The sequence below is a fragment of the Balaenoptera musculus genome, chromosome 2 (assembly GCF_009873245.2).
Source record: "Balaenoptera musculus isolate JJ_BM4_2016_0621 chromosome 2, mBalMus1.pri.v3, whole genome shotgun sequence".
NCBI classification, from domain to species: domain Eukaryota; kingdom Metazoa; phylum Chordata; class Mammalia; order Artiodactyla; family Balaenopteridae; genus Balaenoptera; species Balaenoptera musculus.
In genome coordinates this window covers 175,075,339-175,099,902 of record NC_045786.1, presented here as the reverse complement: position 1 = coordinate 175,099,902, position 24,564 = coordinate 175,075,339, and the positions used below count along the sequence as shown (strand labels likewise).

Below are 24,564 nucleotides of genomic sequence, written 5' to 3'. Positions count from 1 at the left end.
CCCAGGACCGGCAGGGATGGGGCGGGGCCAGCCTCCGGTCCACCTGCCTCTTCCCGCCAGGCATGGCGGGTCTAGGGAGACCAGGCCGAAAGCGGGGCTTTGGCCAGCGTTTTTCCTGTTGCGTGACCGCATGATCGGGTACTATTCCTGTTAGCGGTCTGCGGTCACTGTGACAAAAAGACGCTTGATTGGTTTTATCCCAGAAACAGATGAAATTCCCAGGAGTATTGTTTTTACTCTTACAGGTCTTGGGAATTTTAAAAGACTTCTTTGCGTTCAGATTTGAAACTGCCTTAGGCTCGTTTAAGACACAGTAGATAGATGCAAAACATTGTGATTAAAAGAGAATCTTGTTAGCTCTTCTATTTCAACCTAATTTTAATTTAAGAAGTATTTGTTGAGGGCCCAGTCAGTGCTGGATTAGTTTTCTAGAGGTGCAGTAACAAAGCACTCAGACTGAGGGCTTAAACAATAGACATTTATTCTCTTACAGTTCTGGAAGTTGGAAGTCCAAGATCAAGGTGTGTGCAGAGCTGGTTTCTCCTTGCCCTGCAGACAGCCGTCTTCTCCCTGTGCTCACGTGGTGGTCCCTCTGTGTGTGTCTGTGTCCTCATCTCCTCTTCTGATAAGGACGCCAGTCAGACTGGATTAAGGCCAACCCATATGGCCTCTTTAAAACTTAATTACCTCCTGGTTCCTCAAAAAGTTGAAAATAGAACTGCAATGTGATCCAGCAATGCCGCTTCTGTGTATACAAAGAATTGAAATCATTATTTTGAAGCGCTATCTGCACCATGTTCCCTGCAGCATTTTTACAATAGTCAAGACATGGAAACAACCTAAGTGTTCATCAGTGGATGAGTGGATAAAGAAAATGTGATATTTGGAATATACATATAATGAAATATTATTCGGCCATAAAAAAGAAGGCCATTCTGCCAGTTGCAATAACGTGAATGAATCTGGAGGACATTTTGCTAACTGAAATAAATCAGAGAAAGAGAAATACAGTACTGTATGATATCACTTATCTGTGGAATCCAAAATCATCAAACTTGGGACTTCCCTGGTGGTCCAGTGCGTAAGACTCTGTGCTCCCAATGCAGGGGGCCTGGGTTTCATCCCTGGTTGGGGAACTAGATCCCGCATGCACGCCGCAACTAAGAAGTCCGCATGTGGCAACGAAGATCCCGCATGCCGCAACTAAGACCCAGCGCAGCCTAAATAAATAAATAAATAAATATTAACCCCCCAAAAATCATCAAACTCATAGAAACAGAGTAGAATGGTGGTTGCCAGGGGCTGGGCTTGGGGGAAATGGGGAGCTGTTGGTCAAAGGGTACAAACTTCCAGTTATATGGTAGATAAGTTCCAGGGATCCAATGTACAGCTCGGTGACTATAGTTAGCAAGTATTGTGTACGTGAAGGTTACTAAGAGTAGATCTTAACTGTTCTCACCATACCAACAACAACAACAACAAAATGGTGATTATATGAGGTGAAGGATGTATTATGTAACCTTATTATGGCTTGCAATGTGTATGTGTATGAGATCATCACACTGTACACCTTAATGTTGTAAAAATTAAGAAACAGAAACCTCATTTAAAATGGAGTCAGAGGGAATTCCCTGGCGGTCCAGTAGTTAGGGCTTCGCACTTTCACTGCAGAGGGCCTGGGTTCAATCCCTGGTTGGGGAACTAAGATCCTGCAAGCCACATGGTGTGGCCAAAAAAAAAAAAAAAAAGAGTCAGGAGGCCAGAAGAGGGAGCAAGCATGCCCTACTGCACTACATTAATTGCAGACCCAATAGGAAAAGAGTACCTTGCATCTACAAAGAAGAAGGTTACTACCTTACTACCCAGCAGGAGGAAGAATTTCTCCTTGCCCGACAACAGCCCAGCCAATAAGAGTCTGTCACAACTCAGCCAATGAAAGACCACTTACATGTCAAGCTCCCAGTTTCCACCAATGGGTTCTTTGCTCAGACTAGCCCCTTCCATCTCCCCCTTCTCAAGAGTTTTCTCTCCTTTGTTCTCCAGACTTGCCTGTGGTTCACCATAGATTACATGTCCTGAATTGCAATTTTTTGCCGTTCCCAAATAAACCCATTTTGCTGGTCTCTTTTATTGTTTTAGGTCAACAGTATACAATTAAGGTGTACATTATATGCCAATTATATGTTCTATTTCAATTATATCTAAATATATGTCAGTTATACCTCAATAAAGCTTCGGAAAAAATGACCTCTTCGAAGTCCCTACCTCCAAATACAGTCCCATTCGGAGGTACTGGGAGTTGAGGCATCAACATGTGAAGTTTAGGGGAACACAATTCAGCCCATAATAGATACCGAGCTCTGTGCTAGGCCCTTAGGGGTGGTGTGGAGCAGAGCCAGCGGGGTCCCTGCCCTCTGGTGGGACAAATGTCACAAAAGGGGAAGGACGGGAGCTGTGGAAGCAGAGTAAGGAGAACTGCCTTGCCCTGGGCTGGGCGATATCCCAGGAAAACCGAACTCATGCAAAGCATTTGCGGAACGGCATAATTTGACCTTAGAAAGTTGGACATTCTGGAAGTGAGTATGTGTCAGATGAGGAAGGAACACGCTTTCTGTTTTCCCACGAGAAGTGCAGCAAACTTCCCCTCCAACAAAGGCAGAGTGGGTAAGGCTGGCAGGAAACGTATTCATTAATATGTTTCATCAGAGTTGCCTCGGGGTCCTAAAATTGTGAGTAATTATCATCTGTTATGTAAGATGGTTGTATGGTTACTTTGAGTAACTTGTAGATTGGGGTATAATTTACTTACAGTGTGGTTGTGTGTATTTACGCCCAGTGGAATGCCCAGATGGTAAATGTATACACTTCTGCCAGTTATGATGACCCCGTCGCCCCTCCCCCGCCCCGGGCAGAAGTGACCATTGCTCTGCTTTCACCCCTACGGGGACGCTGCCGTCCTAGAACCTCACAGGCTGGGGCTCATTCTGCACGTGCACCTTTGTGTCTGGCTTTTTCCCTCAGTTCGCTCCGAGACCGGCCACCGTCCTGCACCCCTCAGTGGTCCATTCCTTCTGTTGCTGAGTGTATTCCGTGTGTGGATGGACCACAGTTTGTTTACCTGTCGACTGACACCTGCCAGGTTTTGGCTCTGATGAGGGCAGCTGCTCTGAACATTCTTGTCTAAGGCTTTTTCTGTACATTCGTGGTCATTTGTTGTGGGTCAGTGCCTAGGAGTTGAATGGCTTGATGGTAGGGTAGATGAACGTTAAACTTCTGAGCAAACCGGCAGCTCTCCAAAGTGTTTGGGAAAACACTTTTTTGTTGTTTTTGTTTTTTTTGCATTTTGGCCGCGCCCCGTGGCATATGGGATCTTAGTTCCCCGACCAGGGGTCAAACCCTTGCCGCCTGCAGTGGAAGCACAGAGTCTTAACCACTGGACCGCCAGGGAAGTCCCTGGAAAAACACGTTTTATCAAACAACGTTATCAAATCACTTACTTGTCTTTTATCCACGTATTGACCTGAGACCACTGTGAGCTCGTCTACACTGGGGCTGTGTTATTGGTGCAAAGAAGAGAGAGCACCTTATTATAATTACTCAGACCCTCACAACATCTGATACTGAGAAAAAGGGGGCTGTCTGTCCTAACCCAACCCAGAGGACAGAGCCTCCCATCCCTGGGCCACATGGGAGTGAGGAAGCTGGTGCCAGGGAAGAATGATTTCCCCTCCAAATTGGTGTCTTTTTACCTTGTATAACACCTGCAGATACTCAAAGACATTGCCTGGGGCTGCCTCCCCAAGATTTTGTCCAGAGATCAAAGGAAAGAACAACTTGTATTCGAGTGGAGGATTTAGCAGCTACTACGTAATATAGCGGCTTTTTGCAGCTTTGTAATTTAAATTGCAGGTTGAGCTTGCCAAGCCAGGAGTGCAGCTTTTTATGCAGAATGAAATGATTTCTTTCTTTGGAAAATGCCTACTCTGGTGGATCGCCCAAAGCGTGCATCCCTCTGTCGTAGCAGGATGGTCATCTGGTCAGGAGAAGCACAGTATCCCCGGGGGCAGGGAGGAGAGCTGGGGTCCACCTCCTCTTTCCTTAAGAACTCACCCTGCCTTTGGCCTCGCCTTTTGTCCCTCTTGCTCTGTCGTGGAAGGAAATAATTCTTGGGAAACTCCAAGATCAGTTTCCGCTGGTGCTTCTCACCTGTAGCCCTGCTGCCTGAGGAAGGTGGTCCACACGCATGCCCCTGACATCTTTCAAATTGCTGAAGGCCGTTCTCGGCACTGTTTGGAAAAGTTCGCTAGCAGGTGTGAAGCCATACACCCAATCTGTGGCCCTTTCACCCAACATGCTGTCACATGAGTTTGGGACTCTGTGGTGCAAGCCGGTGACACCGGACCCTGTGGAACCGCCCGGGGCCGGCAGGGTCCATGGGAAGCAAGCCGAGTTGGCAGCGGCCCAATGTCAGTGAACCCAGCTGGCATCCTCAGCTCTAAAAAGTTAGGATTTAGGGCTTCCGTGGTAGCGCAGTGCTTAAGAATCCACCTGCCAACCCAGGAGACATAGGTTCGAGCCCTGGTCTGGGAAGATCCCACATGCCGCGGAGCAACTAAGCCCGCGTGCCACAACTACTGAAGCCCACGCGCCTAGAGCCAGCGCCCCACAACAAGAGAAGCCACCACAATGAGAAGCCCGTGCACCGCAACAAAGAGGAGGCCCCGCTCGCCGCAACTAGAGAAAGCCTGCGTGTAGCAATGAAGACCCAACGCAGCCAAAAATAAATAAATAAATAGTTTAAAAAAAAAAAAAAGCTAGGATTTAAGCCCGGCAGACTCTAGGTCTCTCCATATGTATAATCCCTTTCCTCTCTGAAATGATACCAAAACACCTGTTATTTTTCTAAACTTACCCCAAAATGTGAAGGGTTAGGGAAGCTACCACTCGGCCTCCGGTTGAGCACAGACTACAGTAGGCTCTTTGAAGCTTCAGCCAGTTGAGAAGTGGCTTCCTAGCCCAGGGGACTCAAGAGGGATGGGGCCAGTGGCTGTTCCACTGAAATGGAGGGGACTGATGGTTGCGGGGAAGGGCTCGGGGCGCTAGGGTGAATCTGTTGAAGTGTTTAGTTCTGGAAAACCTGTTTAATGCCCGTGGTCTCTCTTCCCTGGGCTGGTTGCATTTTGTGGTCTGAGCAAACTCATGGCTTGGCTTCGTGACACAAAAATGTGTGTCAGGGCTTCCCTGGTGGCGCAGTGGTTAAGAATCCGCCTGCCAATGCAGGGGACACGGGTTCGAGCCCTGGTCTGGGAAGATCCCACATGCCGCGGAGCAACTAAGCCCGTGAGCCACAACTACTGAGCCCGCGTGCCACAACTACTGAACCCGCGCGCCTAGAGCCCATGCTCCACAACAAAAGAAGCCACCGCAATGAGAAGCCTGCGCACCACAACGAAGAGTAGCCCCCGCTCGCCGCAACTAGAGGAATCCCGCGCACAGCAACGAAGACCCAACGCAGCCAAAAATAAATAAATAAATTTATTAAAAAACAAAAGAAAATGTGTGTCACCCAGACTGCTGATGCGGCAAAGTGGCGCCTTCCAGAGTTTAAAAGTCAAAACGACGACGACCAAGTCAGAACAAAACATGCACTGCTCACTACCGTTCAGCGGCTGTCGGATTTGTTTATTACTAAATGGCTCCAACCGGGCATACAACCATGTGACAATTCACGTGCCATAAAAGGTCTCTGTTTTGAGCGCTTCGGCTCATTTGAAATAGCGGGATTTTAAAAAATGTACCCAACACTGGTTTTCAGATGTTTCAAGTTGTTGTAGAAATCAGTGGGTGGAGCTGAAGGCTTAAAGCGAAATATAAAAGTACAGAAAATAGTTTTCAAATCTCTTTGTTTACGGCGTTGTTTTTGCTGGCTGGGGAAAGAACACTACTGTGGCTGCTGGCGTGGACGTGGCCTGCCGGGATCAGCTCTGTCTTTGTCTAAAACAGCTGGATCATCGAATCTCTGGATTTGCCAACACCAACCCATTTCACTGAAAGGGAAAGGGGAGGTTCAGCCCAGGGCGCGGCAGGCTGAGGGGGCAGCCAGGGCTCAGGGCACCCACCTGCCACTCCAACGTGGTTCTCCACAAACCGGATATAGCTCTGGGCGTGCGGGGGCAGGTCCTCCCACTTCCTGGCGCCCGTAGTGTCCGCCTTCCACCCAGGCAGCGTCTCATACTCCACCTCCACCTTCTGCAGAATCTCCTGGTTGGCTGGGGACACGCAGGGCGGGGGTGAACCACGTGCTGCGGACAGTTGCTCGGCCATGGGCCCGGGACCCCCAGCCTGGGGTCCGCTTGCCCCAGGGCTCAGAGGCGGGGAAGGCAAGCCGCCCTGCTTGGTTTACTCAGGGGGTGGGGGTGGTTCTCGGACACTGGCTGTACCCCTTCCAGCCCAGGCGACACGCCACCCTGGACACGGATTCACTACGCGCTCTGCTGCAACGTCCCCAGCGATCATCAGAGGAACTCCAAGGCCCCTGCTTGGAAATTCTCAGGGAATCGAGGGTCCTGAAGTGTCAAGAGGTCCTAAAGGATCTATATCCCCCTCCTCAGGGCAGGGACCCCACCTGGCGGGGACTCCGGGGCTACAGCAGACACCAACCACCCCTTATCGTCAGAAGATGCTGCAAGGAGCCGTCCACTGCAAGGGCCCTGGATGCGCTCCAAGTTCGAATGCTCCCCTGGGGTCACACCACAATCCTGCTGCGCCCTCTCGAAGTTCAGGGTCAGTAGGCCTGGGGCACACTGGCCGAGAGGACGCAGGGGGCTCCCACAGCCGCCGGTGCTGGCGGGTGTACACACGTGCTGGGGGTGGGGCAGTGGAGGGCAGCTCACCCATGGCCACCGGTGAGGGTGGGGTCACGTGACCCCAGTGCAGACGCACAAGTAACTGTGACACCAGGAAAACAGCACTGCCTTTATGCTTTTTAAAAGAAAGGATGCTTCCTTGGTCACAGAAACTCCAGTTAGGACCTTAAAGAGTCTAACCAAAAATGTATCTTTTCTTAGGTCAAAGTCGTCTTCCTATTTGCCCAGAGCTTTGAGCGTCCAGACCTGACGTCGGCTATTTCAGGTGAGTCCCCAGCTCCCGGGAGGTGGGCCTTGACCCCAGGCACCTGAGGGTCCCCCAGGGTCCCGGAGTCAGGCCGGTCCCTCTGAGTCTCTCTGAGCCCTTCCCAGACCATGGATGCCTGGCAACTGCCCTGAGGCCCGGCCAGGCCTCCCATCGGGGTGAGAACCTGCCACAGACAGAATCGGGATGAGTCTTCCAGACATGCACTCACCCCGCGTGTTCAACACATACACCCTGTCCCCTCGCCCCAGAAACCACGGGTCACGTCTCTTCCCAGGTCCTGCGAGACAGGCCAAGGACAGGAAAGCCTCCGTGCTCGCACCTGGGAAGTAGGGGATCCGCTTCCCGCTGAGCTTGTACGCGACGCCGACTTTAATCTCGTCCAGGGCGTCCAGGATGTCCAGCTTCGTTAAGGCCAGCCTGTCCAAAACCACAGCGAGAAGCCGAGTAGCAGTCAGCTACGCTGTCATTTCTCCTGTCTGGGCTCCACCCCTCGCTTCTCCTCTACTTCCCAGGAATCGAGAGGAGGATGGAAAAGGCCGCCTATGGCCAGGCTGGAACCCAGCTCCAGCCGCCCGGCCCGCCTGGCCCTGAGCACCCCATGGGGACCCCGATCTGGCAGCTTTGTCCTTTCTGCCCTTCTCACGGCTGCGTTGAGGGTCTGGGCATGTGAGCCTTGTGCCCGTCCACGCCCCTCTGACCCGGGAGACCCCGAGCCTGGGCCGAGACCACCGGTGCCCTCGACGTCGTCCACCCCTGAGGGTCTCCCACACCGTCCGCCCGGGGCCAGGGAGCCCGGGCTTCATGCAAGTTTCTCCCCTTCCTTTTCTCATCTCTGCATGGCCAGGCTTCAAGGGCCTCTGGGTGGGTGTCCCTGGGCTTCCCGAGCCCACGTGGGCCACCGTGCGCGGCGCCACTGCCCTGCCCTGGGCTGGGCCATTACCCTCGGGGCCCCGGGAGGCTGCATCTCCCCGTTTTGCACACAAGGACTGCGGGCCGGGGACCTTGGACACCGTGTCCTCGGCCACTTCGTCCCTGTGCCTCCCGCGGACGGACGGCCCACACACACCGAGCGCAGCTGTGGTTAACTCGTGGGCCGTGCGCTGTGACAAGCGTGCACCTCGCACCCTGGCCCATCTTTCCGGGGAGGGAGCAGCAAGTCCTCCGTTCGCACGAAGCCCCTCATTTCCCAGGGCAAGGTCTGAGCCGCCGGAACCACAACCGTCACCAAGAGCAGCCCGGCTGCCTGGTCGGTCTCGGGGGCCCTGTGGGGGGCCCGCCCTGCCCCCAAGGGGGATGCCGCTTCCAGAGGAGGGGGGCTCCTGCTCCCGGCACCCTCGGGGTCATCATCCTGTCCACAGCCTTGCAGACCGGGGCTCCAGAGCGGGGGGACCTGCGGAGGCCCCGGAGGGGCTGTAAACCCGGCCGGCCACTCTCCAGGACCGGCGCAGGCTGCGTCCCCACTGCTGCCTCTCTGCGGGGTCTCGCGAGCTTCAAGCGTGGCCTCTCCTGCTGGGGGTTTGTTCTGCCCCCTTCTTAGGAGCCCAGTGTCACTCTGGGGGTTTGGGGGAACTGAAGTGATGGCGTTTGCTGCTGGCACAGCTCGTGGGCGGAGCCCCAGCCCTGTCTGTGCTCAGGAGCAGATGCAGGGCTGGCCACAGGGCCAGCTCCAAGGTGCCCTGCATGGGCCTCCACGTCACCCCACTGTGGCCTCGCCGTGGAGAAGGGTCTCCCTCGGGTGACATCACCCTGCGTGGGGAGACGGTGGCCCTGAGCCCCGATGCCCAGCTTCCCTGCTCCCATGGTGTCTGGGGACTCAGGGACGGACCCCGGGGTGGACGGGCACCCGGGTGGGCTCAGTAGCAGACGTGCCAGGAGTGCCACTTACGCAGTGAATCCGTTGACCATGTGGGCATATCTGAGGATCATCAGGTCCAGCCAGCCACAGCGTCTCTTCCTGCCCGTGGTCACACCCCACTCATGGCCGCGGCTCTGCAGCAGGTCCCCGATTTCCTGCATGGGGACAGAGAGGGCCCCAGTGCCATGGGAAAGGGAGCCTGTGCCCGGCTGCCTGGCACTCACGATTTCCTCTGCCCTCCCCTCCGACCCTCCTGCAGCCCCTGACGATCACCCCCTCCTCACGCCTGCTTCCCTGGTCCCTGGCACACCTGCCCCAGCTGAGGCCCCCACAAGTTGGGCCGCGCCGACCAGCGCCTCCTTCTGGGCCTCGTGGGCAGGTGAGGGTGGATTGACCTGGCCCTGCAGCTGAGCCTCGGGCAGATGTGTGTGTTTATTTCTCAGGGGTTCCTATCCCTATCCTTGCGCCTCATTCAAGCCCCTTCCCACTCTGGCTCTCAGACATCTGCCCAGGACAAGAGTCTCGGGTGCTCGCCGGCCATGAGGGCACAGGCCAGGTGAGAGGAAGGCCGGCGGTGTCCTGAGCTTCCAGAAACACCCACGAGGCTGGAGAGCAGTCTGCTGGGCGGGACGGGGGCGGTGCTTCTGGTCCTGCTCTAGCTTGGCTGAGACCAAAACCCAAGCGGGCTCAGGCCCCCAAGGACGAAGGTGGCCTGTGCCCCCGAGGATGGAGCAGAGAGACAGCTCTCGGTGCCCTTCCCGAGCCGAGGGGCTCCACTGTGCACGGCCACGGCCACGGCCACGGCCACGGCGCGGGACGGGGCTGGAGGGGCAGCCTCCTGCGTCTCGCTAGCCTCCCCAGGCCCCTCCCCCAGGTGCCCACGCGGTCCCGTGGGGCTGGGGACTCACGTTGATCTGCTCGGTGGGGAAGGCGCCGATGCCCACGCGTGTGGTGTAGGCCTTCACCACGCCGTAGACCTCGCCTATGTTCTGGGGGGGGATGCCCAGGCCGGTGCACACGCCGCCCACCGTGCAGTTGGATGACGTCACAAAGGGGTAGGTCCCTGCGAGACAGCCAGTTAGGCCACCAGCCCGCAGATCGCCTGGGCCCAGGGGTCCCCCTCGGCAGGGTCTCCAGGGGGACCCTCCCGGGGGCGTGGCCGGCACAGGGCGCAGTGGGTGTGAGCTGTGGGGGAGGGGAGGGGGAGGGTCGCTCGGGTTTGGACGGTGCGTGCCTCCCCTGCCCGCGCCTTGCGGCCTCGGTGCTGGTGTGTCCCTGCGTCGGCGATAGGGTGGACGGAGGCCCACGTGGGGCAGCTGGGGCCCCACCGGTCTCTCTCGCCCTCCCTCCCGCACCTCCAGCCCAGCTTCTCACTTCTCCCCTCTCGGCTGAAGTTAGGGAGACGAGGGCGGTACGTTTCCTGGGCACGGCCGGCAGCGTGGCCATGGAGGGAGGCCGCACCACGCCTGTCTCTGAAAGGCGGGGTTTGTGGGGACGCGGCCGGGGCGTACCGAAGTCAATGTCGAGGAGGGCTGCGTTGGCGCCTTCCACGAGGATTTTCTTGGGGGCGCCGTGGAGCGCCTCGTACATGAAGTAAACGCCGTCTCGGACCATGGGTCGGATCCGCTCAACGAAGCCCTGGGGGAAGGGGGGGATGCAGGAACTAGGGTGTCCACCCAGCTCTGGCCTCCTCCCCACAGCCTCTCTTTTCCAGCAAATTCCCGCCCAGCGAGGGGCTCGATCTGCAAATATCCCCGCTCGTCCCGCCCTGTCACATTTACAGCCCCAGACAAGGCTGGAGGAGCTGGGGTCCCAGCCCTGGAAACTTCCAGAAGGGCTCTGCGCTGACATCGTCCTGTCTCCCGCCTGCTCCTGCCCCAGACAGACAGCGTTGGCCTCCGTCCCCCAGCACATCTGGGGCAATTTCCTCAGAGAGGAGGCAAGGGGCCAGGCCAGCAGGTGAGCCCCCGGCCTCCTGAGAAGACCACCGTGAGCACGGCTGGCCAGGGGGTTCCCCTGGGAGGCCCGCAGTCCCCAAGCCCAGGCACCCTGTGATAATGCCCCGCGACAGGTGCACTGCACGAATGTGCACGGGCAGTCGGGTGGGACACGGACCCTCGGTGGGGTCTGCCCTGATTCCGAGGCACCCAGCTCTACCTTGAGCTTTTTGAGTTGACCTTCAACATCTATTTCCAAAGTGGGGAACATGGACTGGTGCTGATGGGCCAGGTTCTTGAATCTGCAGAAGCGACAATGACTGAGACCCCCGGCCCCCTGGAGCCCTGCGCCCACCTCCCTGGCCAGGCTCCCCTGGGGTCACGGACAGGTCAGGTACCGAGTGGAGAATTCGTCGAAGTCCGACAGGAGGTCACAGATGCGGAGGCCCGTGCGGGCCGCTTTGGACGAGTAGGCCGGTCCAATCCCCTTCCTGGTGGTGCCGATGCTAAAAGACAGGCCACAGGCTGTGAGCTCGGGTCGCCCAGGCCAGCCTGCCTGGGGCCTGGGGGCGGAGCCTGGGAACGCGGGTTCCCCGGCCAGCCCCTCAGGCCTCAGTTTCCAGCCCCATAAATCAAGGTCGAGCTGGGTGACATCTGAGGGTCCCTCCCAGCAGCAGCACCCGGGAGTCTGGGACGGCCATGAGAACCACGGGAAACCTCACGTGGCCAGCTTCCAGGGACCCGGGGCTGCGGTGGTGGCACCCGGGTCTGACTGAGTCCCAGCCCTGACCCTCCCCTACACCCCCTCTGAGGCCCAGTGCCCAGTGGTGCCCTCCCCGGCCCGTCTGCCTTCTGCCCTGGCTTCCCTCTCGCCTGGCACGGAGGCTGCTGCTCCGGGCGTGGAGCCCAGCTGTGCCCAGCCTGTACGCTGTGCCCGCCACAGCCCAGCCAGGCTCAGCACTGCCACCTGCGTGTGGCCAAGCCCCGTGTGTGCGCGTGCGCGTGTGTGAGTGCACGTGCTCCTATGGGAGCGTGTGCGCACCTGTGTATGAGCACGTGCAGCGTGTGAATGTGTGCAGCGCATACACGTGCGCACATACGTGTGCCTGTGTATGAGCGTGTGTCGCGTGTGAGGGCATGTGGTGCACGCACATCTGTGTGCAGACATGCGTGCACTGGCGTGTGTGTGTGTGGATGTGTGCGGTACATGCGCGTGTACGTGCGTGTGCACCTGTGGACAAGCGTGTGCAGAGTGAACGTGGGCAGTGCAGGCACGTGTGCACGTGTGTGTGAGAGGCAGTCCTCTGGTCTGCCGCATCCCTGCCCGGCTTTGAGAACCGTCCCCGGCACCTTCTAATAAACACCCCTGGAGAGCCAGTGAACGACCACCGAGAGCTGGTGGGCAGGACGGGTGCCGTGACGGAGCTGTGGTCGAGGCTGGCTTGCGATCCCAGCAGGGGCGGGGGCGCAGCAGGCGACAGACAGCACGGGCGCTCCGCGGGGTGGCAGCCGGGGAGGACGGCGCGGCCCCGGGGAGAGGCGGCTCGCTTGGGCTTCAGGGCCAGGGAGGCCTGGGGTGGACCGACGGGCACCGTCCTCGGGGGCTTCGGGTGGACGCACGTTCCCCACCCCACACGCCCCCAGCTCTCCATCCGTGGACTCGAGGGCCACGCGCGGAGCGCACGCACTACTCACTTCTTGCCCTCCTGGGCCTGCCTCTGCACCTCCTGGAGCCCATCCACCGCCTGGTGAAAATCGAACACTGCCGGCCGGGCCGGCGGGGGCACCACGAGCGGGAGAGACAGACGGTTACAGGGCCTCCGGGGACGCACTGGGGTCCCCCGGGCCTCAATCTCCCCATCTGCCAGTGGGGGCAGTGATCCCGACCTGGTACCCCCGGAAGCCCTTGGAGAAGGCCTGGGGGAGCCCCAGGCCATGGTGGGGATGGGGGCGTCACTCACAGGTGGGCAGGGAGGGCCTGAGACTCACCGAGGTGGGCCCGGTCAGAGATAATGAGCCTCTTCTCCCAGTCCTTCAGGCCTGCGGACACGGCACGTGGTCGGCCACGGGCCACAAAGTCACCTCCAGTTAGTGGCGGGCCCTCCCCATGGTGGCCTCTCTGGGGGGGGGTCCTGGGCCCTCCCCCGGGGACGTCCACCCACGTCCCCACGGGCGAGCCTGTCTCCCTGTGGGGTCTCCGTCCCGGCACCTGCTGGTGCCCGCGTCCCAGGGCCAGGGTCCCACTCGCTCTTTCCACGCCTGCACTGAGCCCTGAGGCCCAGGCTACGCTTCCTCCACGGCATTGCAGGGCTGCGGTGTCATCAGCTTGCCTCTGAACAACCACTGGGGTCCCACCTGCCCAGATGCCTGGCTGGTGGCCTCGGTCACTGCCTGCCAGCCTCCTGCCCCTGAACAGCCCCCAGGGACCACATTCTTCCCTGCTCGCATGGTCGGCCCAACGGTCCCCAGCCTCAGCCGGACATCAGGGTCACCTTCCAGGTTCCAGGGCTCCTTCCTGGACAGTGCCACCTGTCCCCAGTGGCATGAAAGCTCCCCTGCGACACTGAGGCTGTGGCCTGAAGCCAGAGTTTGGGGCCTCTGGACTGCCCGCCCCCGGCTTCCTGCACACGCAGAGCCTGCAGGCCCAGGCAGGGCGCCAGCCGTGGAGGCCGCCCCACCTGCCCACCTGCCGCCGCCCTCGGGAGAAACCACATGGCGAGCCACCCGGCAACTTGGCCGCTGGGAACGTGCACGTGTCCTGGGCGGGGCGGGTCTGCGGGGACACGGACCTACCTTTCTTCTCATTCTTTTCTGCTTCTTCGAACAAGCCTGGTAAGTGGACAACCACTCCGTTGCCTGCAACACACAGACACAAGACTGAATCGGATCACGGACGCGGGGGACTTACGTTTAAAACAGCACAGGGACTTCCCTGGCTGTCCAGCGGTTAAGACTTCACCTTCCAAAGCAGGGGGTGCGGGTTCAATCCCTGGTCGGGGAGCTAAGATCCCACATGCTTCATGACCAAAAAACCAAAACATAAAACAGAAGCAATACTGTTAGCAAATTCAATAAAGACTTTAAAAGTGGTCCACATTAAAAAAAAAAATCTAAAAACAAAAACAGGGACTTCCCTGGTGGCCTAATGGTTAAGAATCCGCCTGCCAATGCAGGGGACTCGAGTTCGAGCCCTGGTCCGGGAAGATCCCACATGCCGCGGAGCAACTAAGCCCGTGCACCACAGCTACTGAGCCTGTGCTCTAGAGCCCACGAGACACAACTACTGAGCCTGTGCTCTAGAGCCTGCAAGTCACAACTACTGAGCCCACGCACCACAACTACTGAGCCTGCGCTCTAGAGCCCGTGCGCCACAACTGCTGAAGCCCGCGTGCCTAGAGCCCTCGCTCCGCAGTGAAGAGTAGCCCCCGCTTGCCGCAACTACAGGAAGCCCGCGCACAGCAATGAAGACCCAAGGCAGCCAAAAACAAATAAATAAGTTAATTTAAAAAATAAAATAAAATAGCCTATTTTTAAAATAAATAAATAAAAACAAAAACAGCATGAAATTCGTGCTCCCATGTTCATTGCAGCATTGTTCAAAATAGCTAAGGTGGGGAAGCAACCCAGGCGTCCATCAACAGAAGGATGTGGTTCATCCACATGATGGGATATTATCCAGCCTTAAAAAGGAAGGAAACTCTGACACAGGTGGCAACATGGATGAACCTCGAGGACACTATATAAAGTGAAATAAGCCAGACGCTGAAGGACACATTTTGTATGATCCCCGTGTATGAGGTCCATAGAGAAGTCAAACTCGTGGAGACAGAAAGTAGGATGCTGGGGGCAGGGGCTGGAGGGGGAAAGGGGGAGTGAGTATTTAATGAGGACAGAGTTTCTGTTTAGGGAGATGACACAGTTCTGCAGACAGATGGTGGTGAAGGCTGCACAACAACGTGAATGTACTTAATGCTACCGAACTGTACAGTTAAAAATGGCTAAGGTGGTAAATTTATATTATGTACATTTTATCACAATAAAGAAAACGGTCAAAGCAAAACAAAAGCCATCATGAAGCATTTACAGAGACAGCAGATCAGTGGTTGTCGGGGGTGGGGTGGGAGGGGGGAGGGGAAACTCCTCAGGGGGAAGAAAATATTCTAGAACTGAATCGTGATGGATGTACAATCGTACCCTCACAGGGGTGAACTTCACGGTACGTAAATTATACCTCAGTAAAGCTGTTGTGTTTTATTTAAGTGGCATGGAAATGGGAAAGCAGGAGGTGCGGAGAAATGCAGCCTCCAGCCGTTCCTGGGACCCAAGCAGGGCCCTGGGGGAGCCACGCTTCCCCATCCACGTAAAACCGAAGTAGGGTCTACAGAGGGTGGAGGTTGAGGCCAGGGGAGGAAGGGGAAGGGGCTCACCGACGTCACGAGGTCACCGTGGGCCCAGGCTAAAGCCAACGCTGGCCCCTCCCTCTAAGACCAAAACCAGCTGGGCAGGACCCCCGCTGCCCTCCTGGGAGGAGCCCGTCCCCTGAGCACTGGGACTGGCCGAGGGAGATGGGACGTGGGTCCAGACAGGAGTGACTCAGAGACGGTGCAAGCCACCCCGAGCACAAAAGGTCACCTAAATGCCACGAGTCCTGAAATGGCCACGTGGCAGGGCCTGGGGGAGTGACCCGGGCTGGGGGGGCAGCTGTGTGAGTGCCAGCTCGTTCTGCCCTTGCGAAGGGGCTTCCCGCCGCCGTCGCCGTCTGGCCCGCTGACCGCCGAGCTGAGCCCCTGCCCATGCTCCCCGGTGACCGCCGGCCCCCACCCACCCCCAGCTCCTCGGAGACCGGGCAGAGCGCCCCCTGGCCGAGCGGTGCCTCCTTGGCCTCGTTTCCCTCCCAGAGGGGCCCGGGGCCCAGCAACCGAGGCTGGCGCTGACAAGCTTCCTGCAGCAAAGCCCCAGCCCCTGGGCGTGGGGTCCCGGGTGAGCTGGCGTCCTCGTTGCCCCGTCCTCACCCACTGCTGGGGCCCGGTCCGCGCCCACGGAGGAGGCTCTGGGAGACCCTTTCCTCCTGCTCAGCCGGACTGCCCACTGCCCCTGCGGCCCGTCCGCCGCCGTGTCCCTGGGCTCACGCGCAGGGGCAGACCCCCTGCCACCACCGGGCACACACCTGCCGCGCCACCCCTGCTTCCCGGCTTCCCAGCCAGGGAGAGGGCGGGGCAGATAAGTCACGAGTGTGGGCCTGCCAAGTCGTGGAAAGAGCCAGAAGGAAAAGTACCAGAAGCTGCCAGAGCGTGTCCCACGGTGGGGTGGGCAGCAGAAGGCAATGGGAAGGGCCGAGGGGAGGCGACCGCAGAGGGGCCCGAGCAGGCCAGGAACAGCTTCCGGCACAGACCCGGCTCCAGGCACAGACCCGGCTCCAGCCACGCAGCAGGGAGCCAGGCCCGAGCCGCTCGCACGCTCACTTAAGGACATGCACGAGAGCACACACACACAATACCTGCACGCACGCACACGCTCACACTCATGCACCTACGCCCGCAGACTCATACACATGCACACTCGCACGTGCGCTCACTCATACACAGGCACACAGGCCTGTACACACGCGCTGCGGGAGTCTGAGCCCTCAGCGGAGCCTCCTGCACTCTCCCTCCCTCTGGCCCAGGCCGGGTGGGGTCCTGGGCTCTGGGAGGGGCTCTGAGGACAGGTCCCGCATCAGAGGCCTCTGCGAGGGCTCCCGCTTGAGGCTGGGGCCTGGAACCTCCCGGCCCCTTGAGGCTGGGGCCTGGAACCTCCCGGCCCCTTGAGGCTGGGGCCTGGAACCTCCTGGCCCAGGGCCGAGGCCCCGGCTGAGCAGGTCATTCCCTCCTGGTCGGGAGCACCTGCTCCTCACGCGGGCAGGGCGGGGTGGGGGGGGCGGGGGTCCTGCCCAGCTCTCCGGCGGCGTCCAGGCCTCACAGCGGGCCCTCGGGCTGGATGACGTCCCAGGTCTCTCCTGCTCACACACTCAGGATCCCAGGCAGGGGTGGGGCGGGGCGGGCACTCACCAATGAAGGACATGGCCTTGGTGTTGATGATGCCGCTGGGCAGCAGGTGGAAGTCGTACTCCTTGCCGTCTACCACCACGGTGTGGCCAGCATTGTTGCCCCCCTGGGAACAGAAAACAAACTGGCTCAGCATCCAGGAGCCCGGGGGCTTGGACCCACCCTGGGAAGGCCTGCCCGGCAACCGGCCTCACTCCAGGCAGCTCTAAATGCAGGCGCTCAGGAGCCCCCTCTGGGCTGCCCAGGGTGGTGGTCTTGTCCCCCAAGGAGTGTGAGATGCCGTCCATGCTTGGACTTGGGGAGTTTGGTCCAGTGGTCGGCTCTGATGCACGTCTGGGGTGCTGGGTTAGGGCCCTGCTCCTGGGACGGGGTGAAGGGGCCTGGCCAGGGGACTGGGTCCAAGAGAGGGGCTGGCCCACACCCAGGACCGTCACGTGCTGATGCTCCAGGGAGGCTGGCTGGTGCGGACACACTCAGAGCCCTGCCTGCCCTGCCCACGAGTCCCTCTGGGGGTCCGTCCCCTGATGCAGGAATGAGGGGGCCCAACCATCCCGGGGAGCAAACTCAGGCCCCCACGGCCCTTGCTGCCACACAGCCCGAGCTCTGGGGAAGCAGAGGGTGGGCCACGCAGCACAGCCCTTCTGGGGCCGGGTGAGGGGACTGGGTGCTGGCACGGGCCAGCAGGGCCAGGGCCCCTCACCCTCTCAGCAGGCACCCTCCCTGGGGCCTGTGTCTCCCATCTAAGAATAAAGAGGGAAAAACCACTCTGAGGCTGGCGGGGCTGAGTCTGGGGAGGATGGGAAGGCCCCGCCCTTGAGGGACACCGGCCTCCTGTCCCAGTTCCGGCCACTAGCGGACAGCGCGGGCCCCAGCACGTGGGTCGCCAGAGCCAGTGAGCAGGGCCTGGGGAGGGGCACATTCCGGGTGGCGCCAGAGGCTGTGGGCCTGCCCTGTGGGGCCCGCTCTGCCCCCAGAGCCTTGGAGCCCGGCCCAGCTCCACCTTCCCGGCTGAATCTCCTGCAGAAGCACATGCTTATCGCTTATCCGCGGAGGCTCTCCACGGCTGGGCCTCCACCCTCCACGCCCCGCTGTCCTCCAGCCTTGTGGCGGGGGCCGTGGCTGCTGGCTGTGAGGGCTTCAGCCCCCCTCCGCAGGGCCCGGCAGGGTGGGGCTCCCCCCATGCGAGGCCTCTCCTTGCCCCGTCCAGGCAGGGCTGAAGGAGGGCGCCCTCCTCCCGCCAGGAGCACCTGCTCCTCAGGCTGGGGATGGATGAAACTCACACGTCTCCCGGCCCCCCCCCCCCCGAAATGGCCCAGGCTGGGGGCGCAGGCGCCAGGAGACCTGGCCAGGGCCTCTTCCTCCTGGACCTCACTGCACCCCCGGGGAATTTAAGCAACGGGGCCAGAGCCCAACCTCACCCACAATACCCCTCTCGCCCTGGGGCTTGGCCACGATCTGTGCCAGACGGTCCCACCACGGCCCAGCTAGAAGCCCCTTCCACGGGGGTCCCCAGACACCCTAGCGTTCCGCTTGTCAAACGCACGCAGGGAGGCCTGTCTGGCCTGACACGGGGGTTGGAGGACTGGGGTGGGTTTGCCTCTAATTGACTCCTGGGGTCACTGCGATCCTGCTGTGCATCCCCGAGGCCCTGCTGCGCGACGGTGCCAGGTCCCACGGCTCAGCCGCCCCCCGAAGGCCGACGACGGCTGAAGGCCAGCCTGCCGCCTCCCCAGGTGCCCCGAGCCAGGTGGTTGGCTGCGGGAACTGAGCGCAGGCTCTGAACAAATGACAGGGGAAGCAGAAGGACAAAGGGCACGACGCGGGGGGGCTGGGGGCCAAGGAGGGGGTGCCCTGCGAGCAAGGGCGGGCAGGCGGTGTCAGGCCACGGGGGGCTCGGATGCAGACCGTGCTGGGGGGTGAACCCGGGGGGCCGCCACGGAGGGAGACAGGGAAGGGACCCCAGAGGGGCTGTGGGAGGGAAGGGAGCTGATGCTGACGAGGTGTGGGGGGCGGGGAGTAGGGCGGTGGGCTCAGCCTTGACCATCTGAGTCACCGTGACTGACGGGCCCCGGGTTTGGGGGTCAACTGTGCCCCCCCACCGAGACCCCGGTCCTCGCTCTGCCCTTGCCTCGGTACACGTGCCGTGAGTCCCCTCACACGAGGTTCTCTGCGGAGTTCACACCCAGGGGCAGGTTTCCCACCGTAGGTGGGGCAGCCCAGGGTGCATGGCCTCCTTTGACAGATGGGGAAACTGAGGTCCCCAGAAGGGAGTTTGCAGCAGAGCCCAGGCTAGACCAGATGGCAGCTTGCAGATGCTCTCCCCGTATGCCAGACATCCCCCCCAGCCGCATCCTGCCTGCCTTGGTGGGGGCCCAGACGGCCCGCCTCCCTCCCCTGCTCTCAAGTGCCCAGTGCCAACGCCAGCTGGCCTGGGCACGCGCCACATTTGTTTGGGGTAAACACCAGCGCCTAGGAACAGGCGCAGGCCCCTGCGGGCCTGTGGGCGGCAGGTGACCCCCGCCGGCTGCAGGGCCCAGGCACCAGGCCGCAGTCCACTCCCAGGGGCGTGAGCCAGCCCTGGACGCTGGGCCCAGGGTCTGCCGACCCGCAGCGCGCACCCCCAGCAGCTCTGCAGAGGTCCAGGTGACCGTCCCAGAGAGACCCCCGTCTGCCCGCTCCTGGCCGCACGGAGTCAGGGGCTGAGGTCGGGGCAGGGACACCCCACCTGCCCTCCTAAGGCTCCAGCCCTGCAGGCCCGGGGAGAGCTGGGCGGGGGGCCGGCAGTCCATGCGGGGCCTGGTTTGGAAAACCACTTGGAGGGGGAGCCGGTCCAGGTCCCAGGCCCAGCCCGGCTGCCTCTGCAGGGCCTTCGCTCCTGGGTGGTGCTCTGCCTCCCCGTCCCTGGGTGGGCAGGTTCTGGAAGCTCCATGCCCGGGGCCCCGCAAGAGTGAGCTGGAGCTGGCCTCGCCCCTCTCCTGTGCCCCAGGGGGACCCTCAGGGCTCTGCCAGCCTCCAGGTTCTCCCCTCCGTGATGCACCTTCGGGTCAGGCACAGCTCTGAGTCCCCAGGGATGCTGAAGCCACCCCTGTGGCCTGGCCGGTCACTCAGACTCCCTGGTGGATGCTCCTGCCAGCTGCCTCCCTGGCAGCAGGGATCTCAGAGAGGGGGGCTCTCGCGCTCAGGGACGCAGCAACGGGGCCAAGGCCAACCCGCCGGGGAATCTGACCAGCCCTGACCCTGCTTGCCTCTGCAGGTGTCCTTCCAGCCCACCCTCTCTGGGGGCCAGGCAAGAGTGCACAAAGACAGCAGAGAGGTTGAGTGTGGGGCGACGGCGTCTCAGAGGCTGTGAAGCTGCTCCCGCGCCCCCGGGTGTGGCCGTGGGGGGGGGGGCGGAGGCCTCTGGGCAGCGCAGGAGCTGCGGGTTTTATCAGGGGCGCGCACAGCACAGCACGCACAAGGGGCCGGCTCTCCAGCTCGAGACCCTTGTGCACTGCCCCACCCCCACCAGGGCCGGGGTGAAACCACGGAGTGCCCGCGCCCAGGCAGCCGCCAGCTCCTGCGTGTCTGCTCTGCTGGTAGGCTCCTGCCGCTCATTCGTTCACCCACTCAGTCACTCATCCCAAACAGAGCTACTCTGTCCCATGAGGCACTGGGGTGAGGCCTGGAGGGAGGAGGGCGTGGGCTCCACGTGGACGTTCCCACAGCCACGAGGGATTGGGCGACCCTGCGGAGACCCTCCCCCTGGAGCCACTGCTGGGGGGCCGGTGTCATCGGAGGGTGTACACGTGGAAGGGGGGCTGCTTCTGGAACACCACCGGGAATTTTCCCTACTCTCCCTCCCCATCGGAGGCTCCTGGACTGGCCTGGGGCTCCAGGTGAGGCATTTCTCAGTCGCGCCCCCAGGGAGAGTGGACCCAGAGCACCAACAAGCCGCAGGACGCGGCCCCCAACGAGTGAGACCACCGTGCCCATCGCCACAGCTCCCTGGGAACTGCCGGTGCTCCCCCAGGGAAACCCGCCCGCGCCCTTGTGCCGAGCCGTCTTACTGCCCTTGGAAGGAGGGGAATCTGAAACCCTGCCCAGTGCACGTGAAGGCCTCGGGGTCCTGGGCGGGGGCCCAAAGCCTGACGAAGGCAACTCTGGGAATGGAAGGAGGGCTGGCACCGAGGCCCGACGGCCAGGCCAGGTGTGTGGGCTCTTAGGCTCCTATCTACACCATGGAGGCGGGGGTGGGGGGTGCGGGGGGGTGCGGGGGGAGGGGCGGGGGTGAGGGGGCAGCGGGGGGCGGGGGATGGGGGGGTGGGCCGGCGGGGGCAACGTCAAACAGCAGGAAGGACGCTCAGCAGACATGGAAAGCCGGAGCCCAGCGGAGGTGCGGGGACTCCCAGGGAGTGAGCGGAGCCCGAGCGGCCGAGAGAGCATGAGATGCCAGCGCGGGGAGGCCGCTAACGGATGGGCTCTGGGGTCTCCGTAGCAGCGCCGTGGCAGGACCTGAACCAGAGAGAGGAAAGGGGGAGGCTGCGTGGCCATCCCTGAGCCCAAGGGGCTGGGCTGGGAATGAGGAGAGAAGGGAGCCAGCCCTGGGGCAGACCGGGGACCCAGGCTGCAGAAGGGCTGCTGGTGGTGAAGGGCAGGGCTGCACACCCTCTATTCAGGGAGAGGGGAGGCTGCCAGGAAACGGGTCCTAGAGTCAAAGAAAACAGCAGGAGGGGCCTAAGGCCTGAGTCTCTGGACCGTAAGGAAGGTCTTGGGGGTCTTGGGGTGCTTGCTGACCACAGGCCCCAAACCCCTGAGATGGGAAGAAATGAGGATGGCAGCTGGGGGCATGGGTGGCTCTGGCCCCAGGCCGCCTCTGGGCAGGCGGAAAGTGAGTCCAGGTGAGCCAGGTGGCCAAAGGCCACCAAAGGGCTTCCCACGTGTGCCAGAGCCAAGACGGAAGACAGGCCTGCTGGTGGCAGAGGGTGAGCAGAGGCAAGACCAGAGCCGGGGACCAGGGCAGCCACCCAGACGGGCCCCAGCCCAGCCCACCCACTGCACGCGACTCCACCGCCAGCTGCCCTGGCCCCTCGCTCCCGAGCTCGGACCAGCTCCTGGGGTCAAGGTGCGGTGTGAAGGCTACGACTCCGGGCTTCACGCCTACACGCTCTAAGTAAAAGCAGCCTTCCCGGAGCATGGGCTGGACCCTCCCCGTGCCAGCCCCTGATGCCTAGCGCTGTTGGCATGCGGGTGTGGCACACGTGAGGGCCCATAAGTGCTGCTTATTCCAACTGCTCAACTTCTCTGAGGCTCCGCCTCACCAGCTTGTTTGGAGGCTGGAGAGGAGAAGCCACAGTGGGCTCCCAGGACAGCTGGGAATTATTCCCACATGTTGCAGAGCAGAGGCCTGCAGGTGGAAATGTACTGATGTCAGTTGGAGAATATGGGTGGGGGAGAGGGTGCCTAGGGGGCCCCCCAGGTGGGTGGGGGGTTCCAGCCTGCTCTGCCCTTGGCTGGTCCTGTCCAGCGACGGAAGAGGGCAGGGCCTGGCCTGCTGACCCAGGTGGTAGAGCAGGGAGGGCCTCATTCCAGAACCATCTCCACAGCCAGGACATCCGGTGGCTTCAAGATGAGGGCTCTCACGGGTACCTGCAAAGCCCCGAGGTCACTTCGAGGAGGGGAGACGGCCACAGGCGGGTGGGCGAGGCTGACCAGAGCTGGCAGGTCACACGGAGGGCCCTGGGCATCACTGCTGGAGCAGACAGGCCCCAGGAGGGGATGCCCTGAGCTGGGGAGGGAGGGCAGTGGGCATGGACCACGCGCCCGGCCGCAGGGTCCAGGGGAGAGGAGTGGACTTGCTCGCCGTGGCTTAGGGCAGAGAGAGGGTGGGAGACTTGTCACCACCCCAGAAAGCACTTTCCAGGAACCCACTGTCTGCGTCGGGCAGGAGTGGTCCAGATGGCAGCGTCTTCCCCAAGCCCGGCAATGTTGGGCTCCCCTCGGGCGGCCGAGCCCCAAGCCACCTGGCGGGAGCTCAGGAATGAGGCCACAGAGCCAGGGAGGAGGAGCTCAGAGGGCATCCCTTCCTCATTTTTGGCAGCACTCCCGCCCGTGGCTGCAAACCCTGGCAGCGCCAATGCACGCACCCCAAAGCTGACCCCTCTGCGCCCCGAGCTGTAAGTCAGCCCATAGCAGCAAGCATGGCACGGGGCCCCAAGGGACTGCCCGGTGGCAGTCAGGACAGACGGGGTGCAGAGAGCAGCCCGCAGCCGGCAGAGGCCCCGCCCTGGGCCCTCCGGGGACAGAGCTTGCGTCCGGCCTCCGGGCTGGCACTGCCAGCCCCTGGGTCACCCTGGCCGTAAGTCCGAGGTTCCTCCCTCTCCCCCTTGTGCCTGCTCTGCCTGCCTTCAGGACCTGGCCCGCTGTCCTGCCCTGGCCTCTGCCTCCGCTTGGCTGACCCTCCAGGGCCACCCCTCTCACAGGGGCCTTGCTCGCTCCCACTCTGGGCTCTGGGCGCTCAGCCTCCTCAGCGTGCACTGACCCCTTGTGGTCAGCCAGCCCTGTCCCAGGCCCAGACAGAACCAGGAAGGGAGGGTGTCTCCGTGGCCCTCAAACCACTGGGCAGCTGGGGTCCCTGCCCCCCACACTGCAGGGCCCAGTGTCACACCCACGGCACACCCCACCCCCTGAGGATCCGGTGTCCCCAACTCAGCGACTTGTATTTATAGCTCTGCCCCTGGCCCACTGCCCTGGGGGGTGGGGCTGGTGGGGAAGGCGGGGTCCCTGGGGGAGGCAGTGGGGGAGGGAAATGTGTGCTCCCATGAGTGGCAGGGGGTTGTGAGTGGGTGGTGTGTGCGTGTGAGTGGGCGGGGGTGGCGGCTGGGAAGGGTGTCCCGGGAGGGGAGGCGTCCAAGAGGCGTGTCCCGGGAGGGCTGGAGGGCAGGGAGGAGAGGGTCCGTCTGGGTCCGAGGGGAGGGGAGGGGGGCTCGCTGGGGGAGGGACCCGGCGCCCGGCCCGCACCTGGCAGCGGCTGATGATGTCGGCGTCCGTGGCCAGCAGGTCCACCACCTTGCCTTTGCCCTCGTCCCCCCACTGCGCGCCCAGCACCACGGTCACCCGGGAGCCGGTGGTCGCCGCCTCGTGCTGCAGCCGCCCCCGCTTGACGCCGCCTGCGGCGGGGGGCCGGTCGTTGGAGGCTCGGGTCCCCGACATGCTGGCTCGGCTCGTCCGCTGCGCTGGGCCGCCCGAGAGCCCGCTGCACCAGTGCGCCGCGCCATTAAAAGGAACCGGCCGGGGGAGGGGGCCGGGGGGCGGGGCCGGGGGCGGGCTCTCGGGCGCCGTGACGCGCCGCCGTGACCTCCCGGCCGCCGGGTCCCGCCTCCGCAACCACCCGGCAGCCGGGTGGGGCCGCGGGCCCGGCCAGGGGTTGGGGGGCGCAAGGCCCGAGGGCGCGCTCCGGGGTCCCTCCACGCGGCCAGGCCGGGGGAGCCCCGGGAATGCTCTTGGGGGCGATCGCGCTCGCCTTCCCCGAGGCGAGGCCTGGACGCCGCGACCCACCTCTCCCCCCACCCCGGCCCCGCTAGGTCCAGGACCTCGGCGTTCCAGAAACCGCGGGGGT

At 61.7% G+C, this 24,564-nt stretch overlaps 1 protein-coding gene across 3 annotated transcripts; it reads right to left on the bottom strand.

The window, feature by feature from the left end:
* Nucleotides 1-5,661: 5,661 nt before the first annotated feature.
* On the bottom strand, nucleotides 5,662-24,225 carry ADSS1 (adenylosuccinate synthase 1). Of its 3 annotated transcripts, none has more exons than XM_036843953.1 (13): nucleotides 23,967-24,225; nucleotides 16,974-17,076; nucleotides 13,720-13,782; nucleotides 12,916-12,966; nucleotides 12,622-12,688; nucleotides 11,325-11,432; nucleotides 11,147-11,228; nucleotides 10,501-10,627; nucleotides 9,898-10,052; nucleotides 9,020-9,144; nucleotides 7,454-7,551; nucleotides 6,120-6,269; nucleotides 5,662-6,047 (listed from the first exon to the last, which is right to left on the bottom strand). In XM_036843953.1, the coding sequence occupies exons 1-13, from the start codon at nucleotides 24,156-24,158 to the stop codon at nucleotides 5,995-5,997; spliced, it is 1,374 nt and encodes a 457-aa protein (XP_036699848.1). In that variant the 5' UTR covers nucleotides 24,159-24,225; the 3' UTR covers nucleotides 5,662-5,994. The 3 variants fall into 3 exon arrangements, with proteins under 3 accessions (XP_036699848.1, XP_036699847.1, XP_036699849.1); XM_036843952.1 differs by having other exon boundaries at nucleotides 6,149-6,269; nucleotides 23,967-24,213; XM_036843954.1 differs by lacking the exon at nucleotides 23,967-24,225 and adding an exon at nucleotides 17,165-17,759 and having other exon boundaries at nucleotides 5,665-6,047.
* Nucleotides 24,226-24,564: the final 339 nt, after the last annotated feature.

Coding starts and splice junctions, on each gene's coding strand:
- ADSS1 (XM_036843952.1), bottom strand. CDS start 24,158: ATGTCGGGGACCCGAGCCTCCAACGACCGGCCCCCCGCCGCAGGCGGC. Junction 12,689..12,915: donor CTCTGACCGGGCCCACCTCG/GTGAGTCTCAGG, acceptor CCCGGCCGGCAG/TGTTCGATTTTCACCAGGCG. Junction 6,048..6,148: donor CACGCCCAGAGCTATATCCG/GTTTGTGGAGAA, acceptor TTTCCCTTTCAG/TGAAATGGGTTGGTGTTGGC.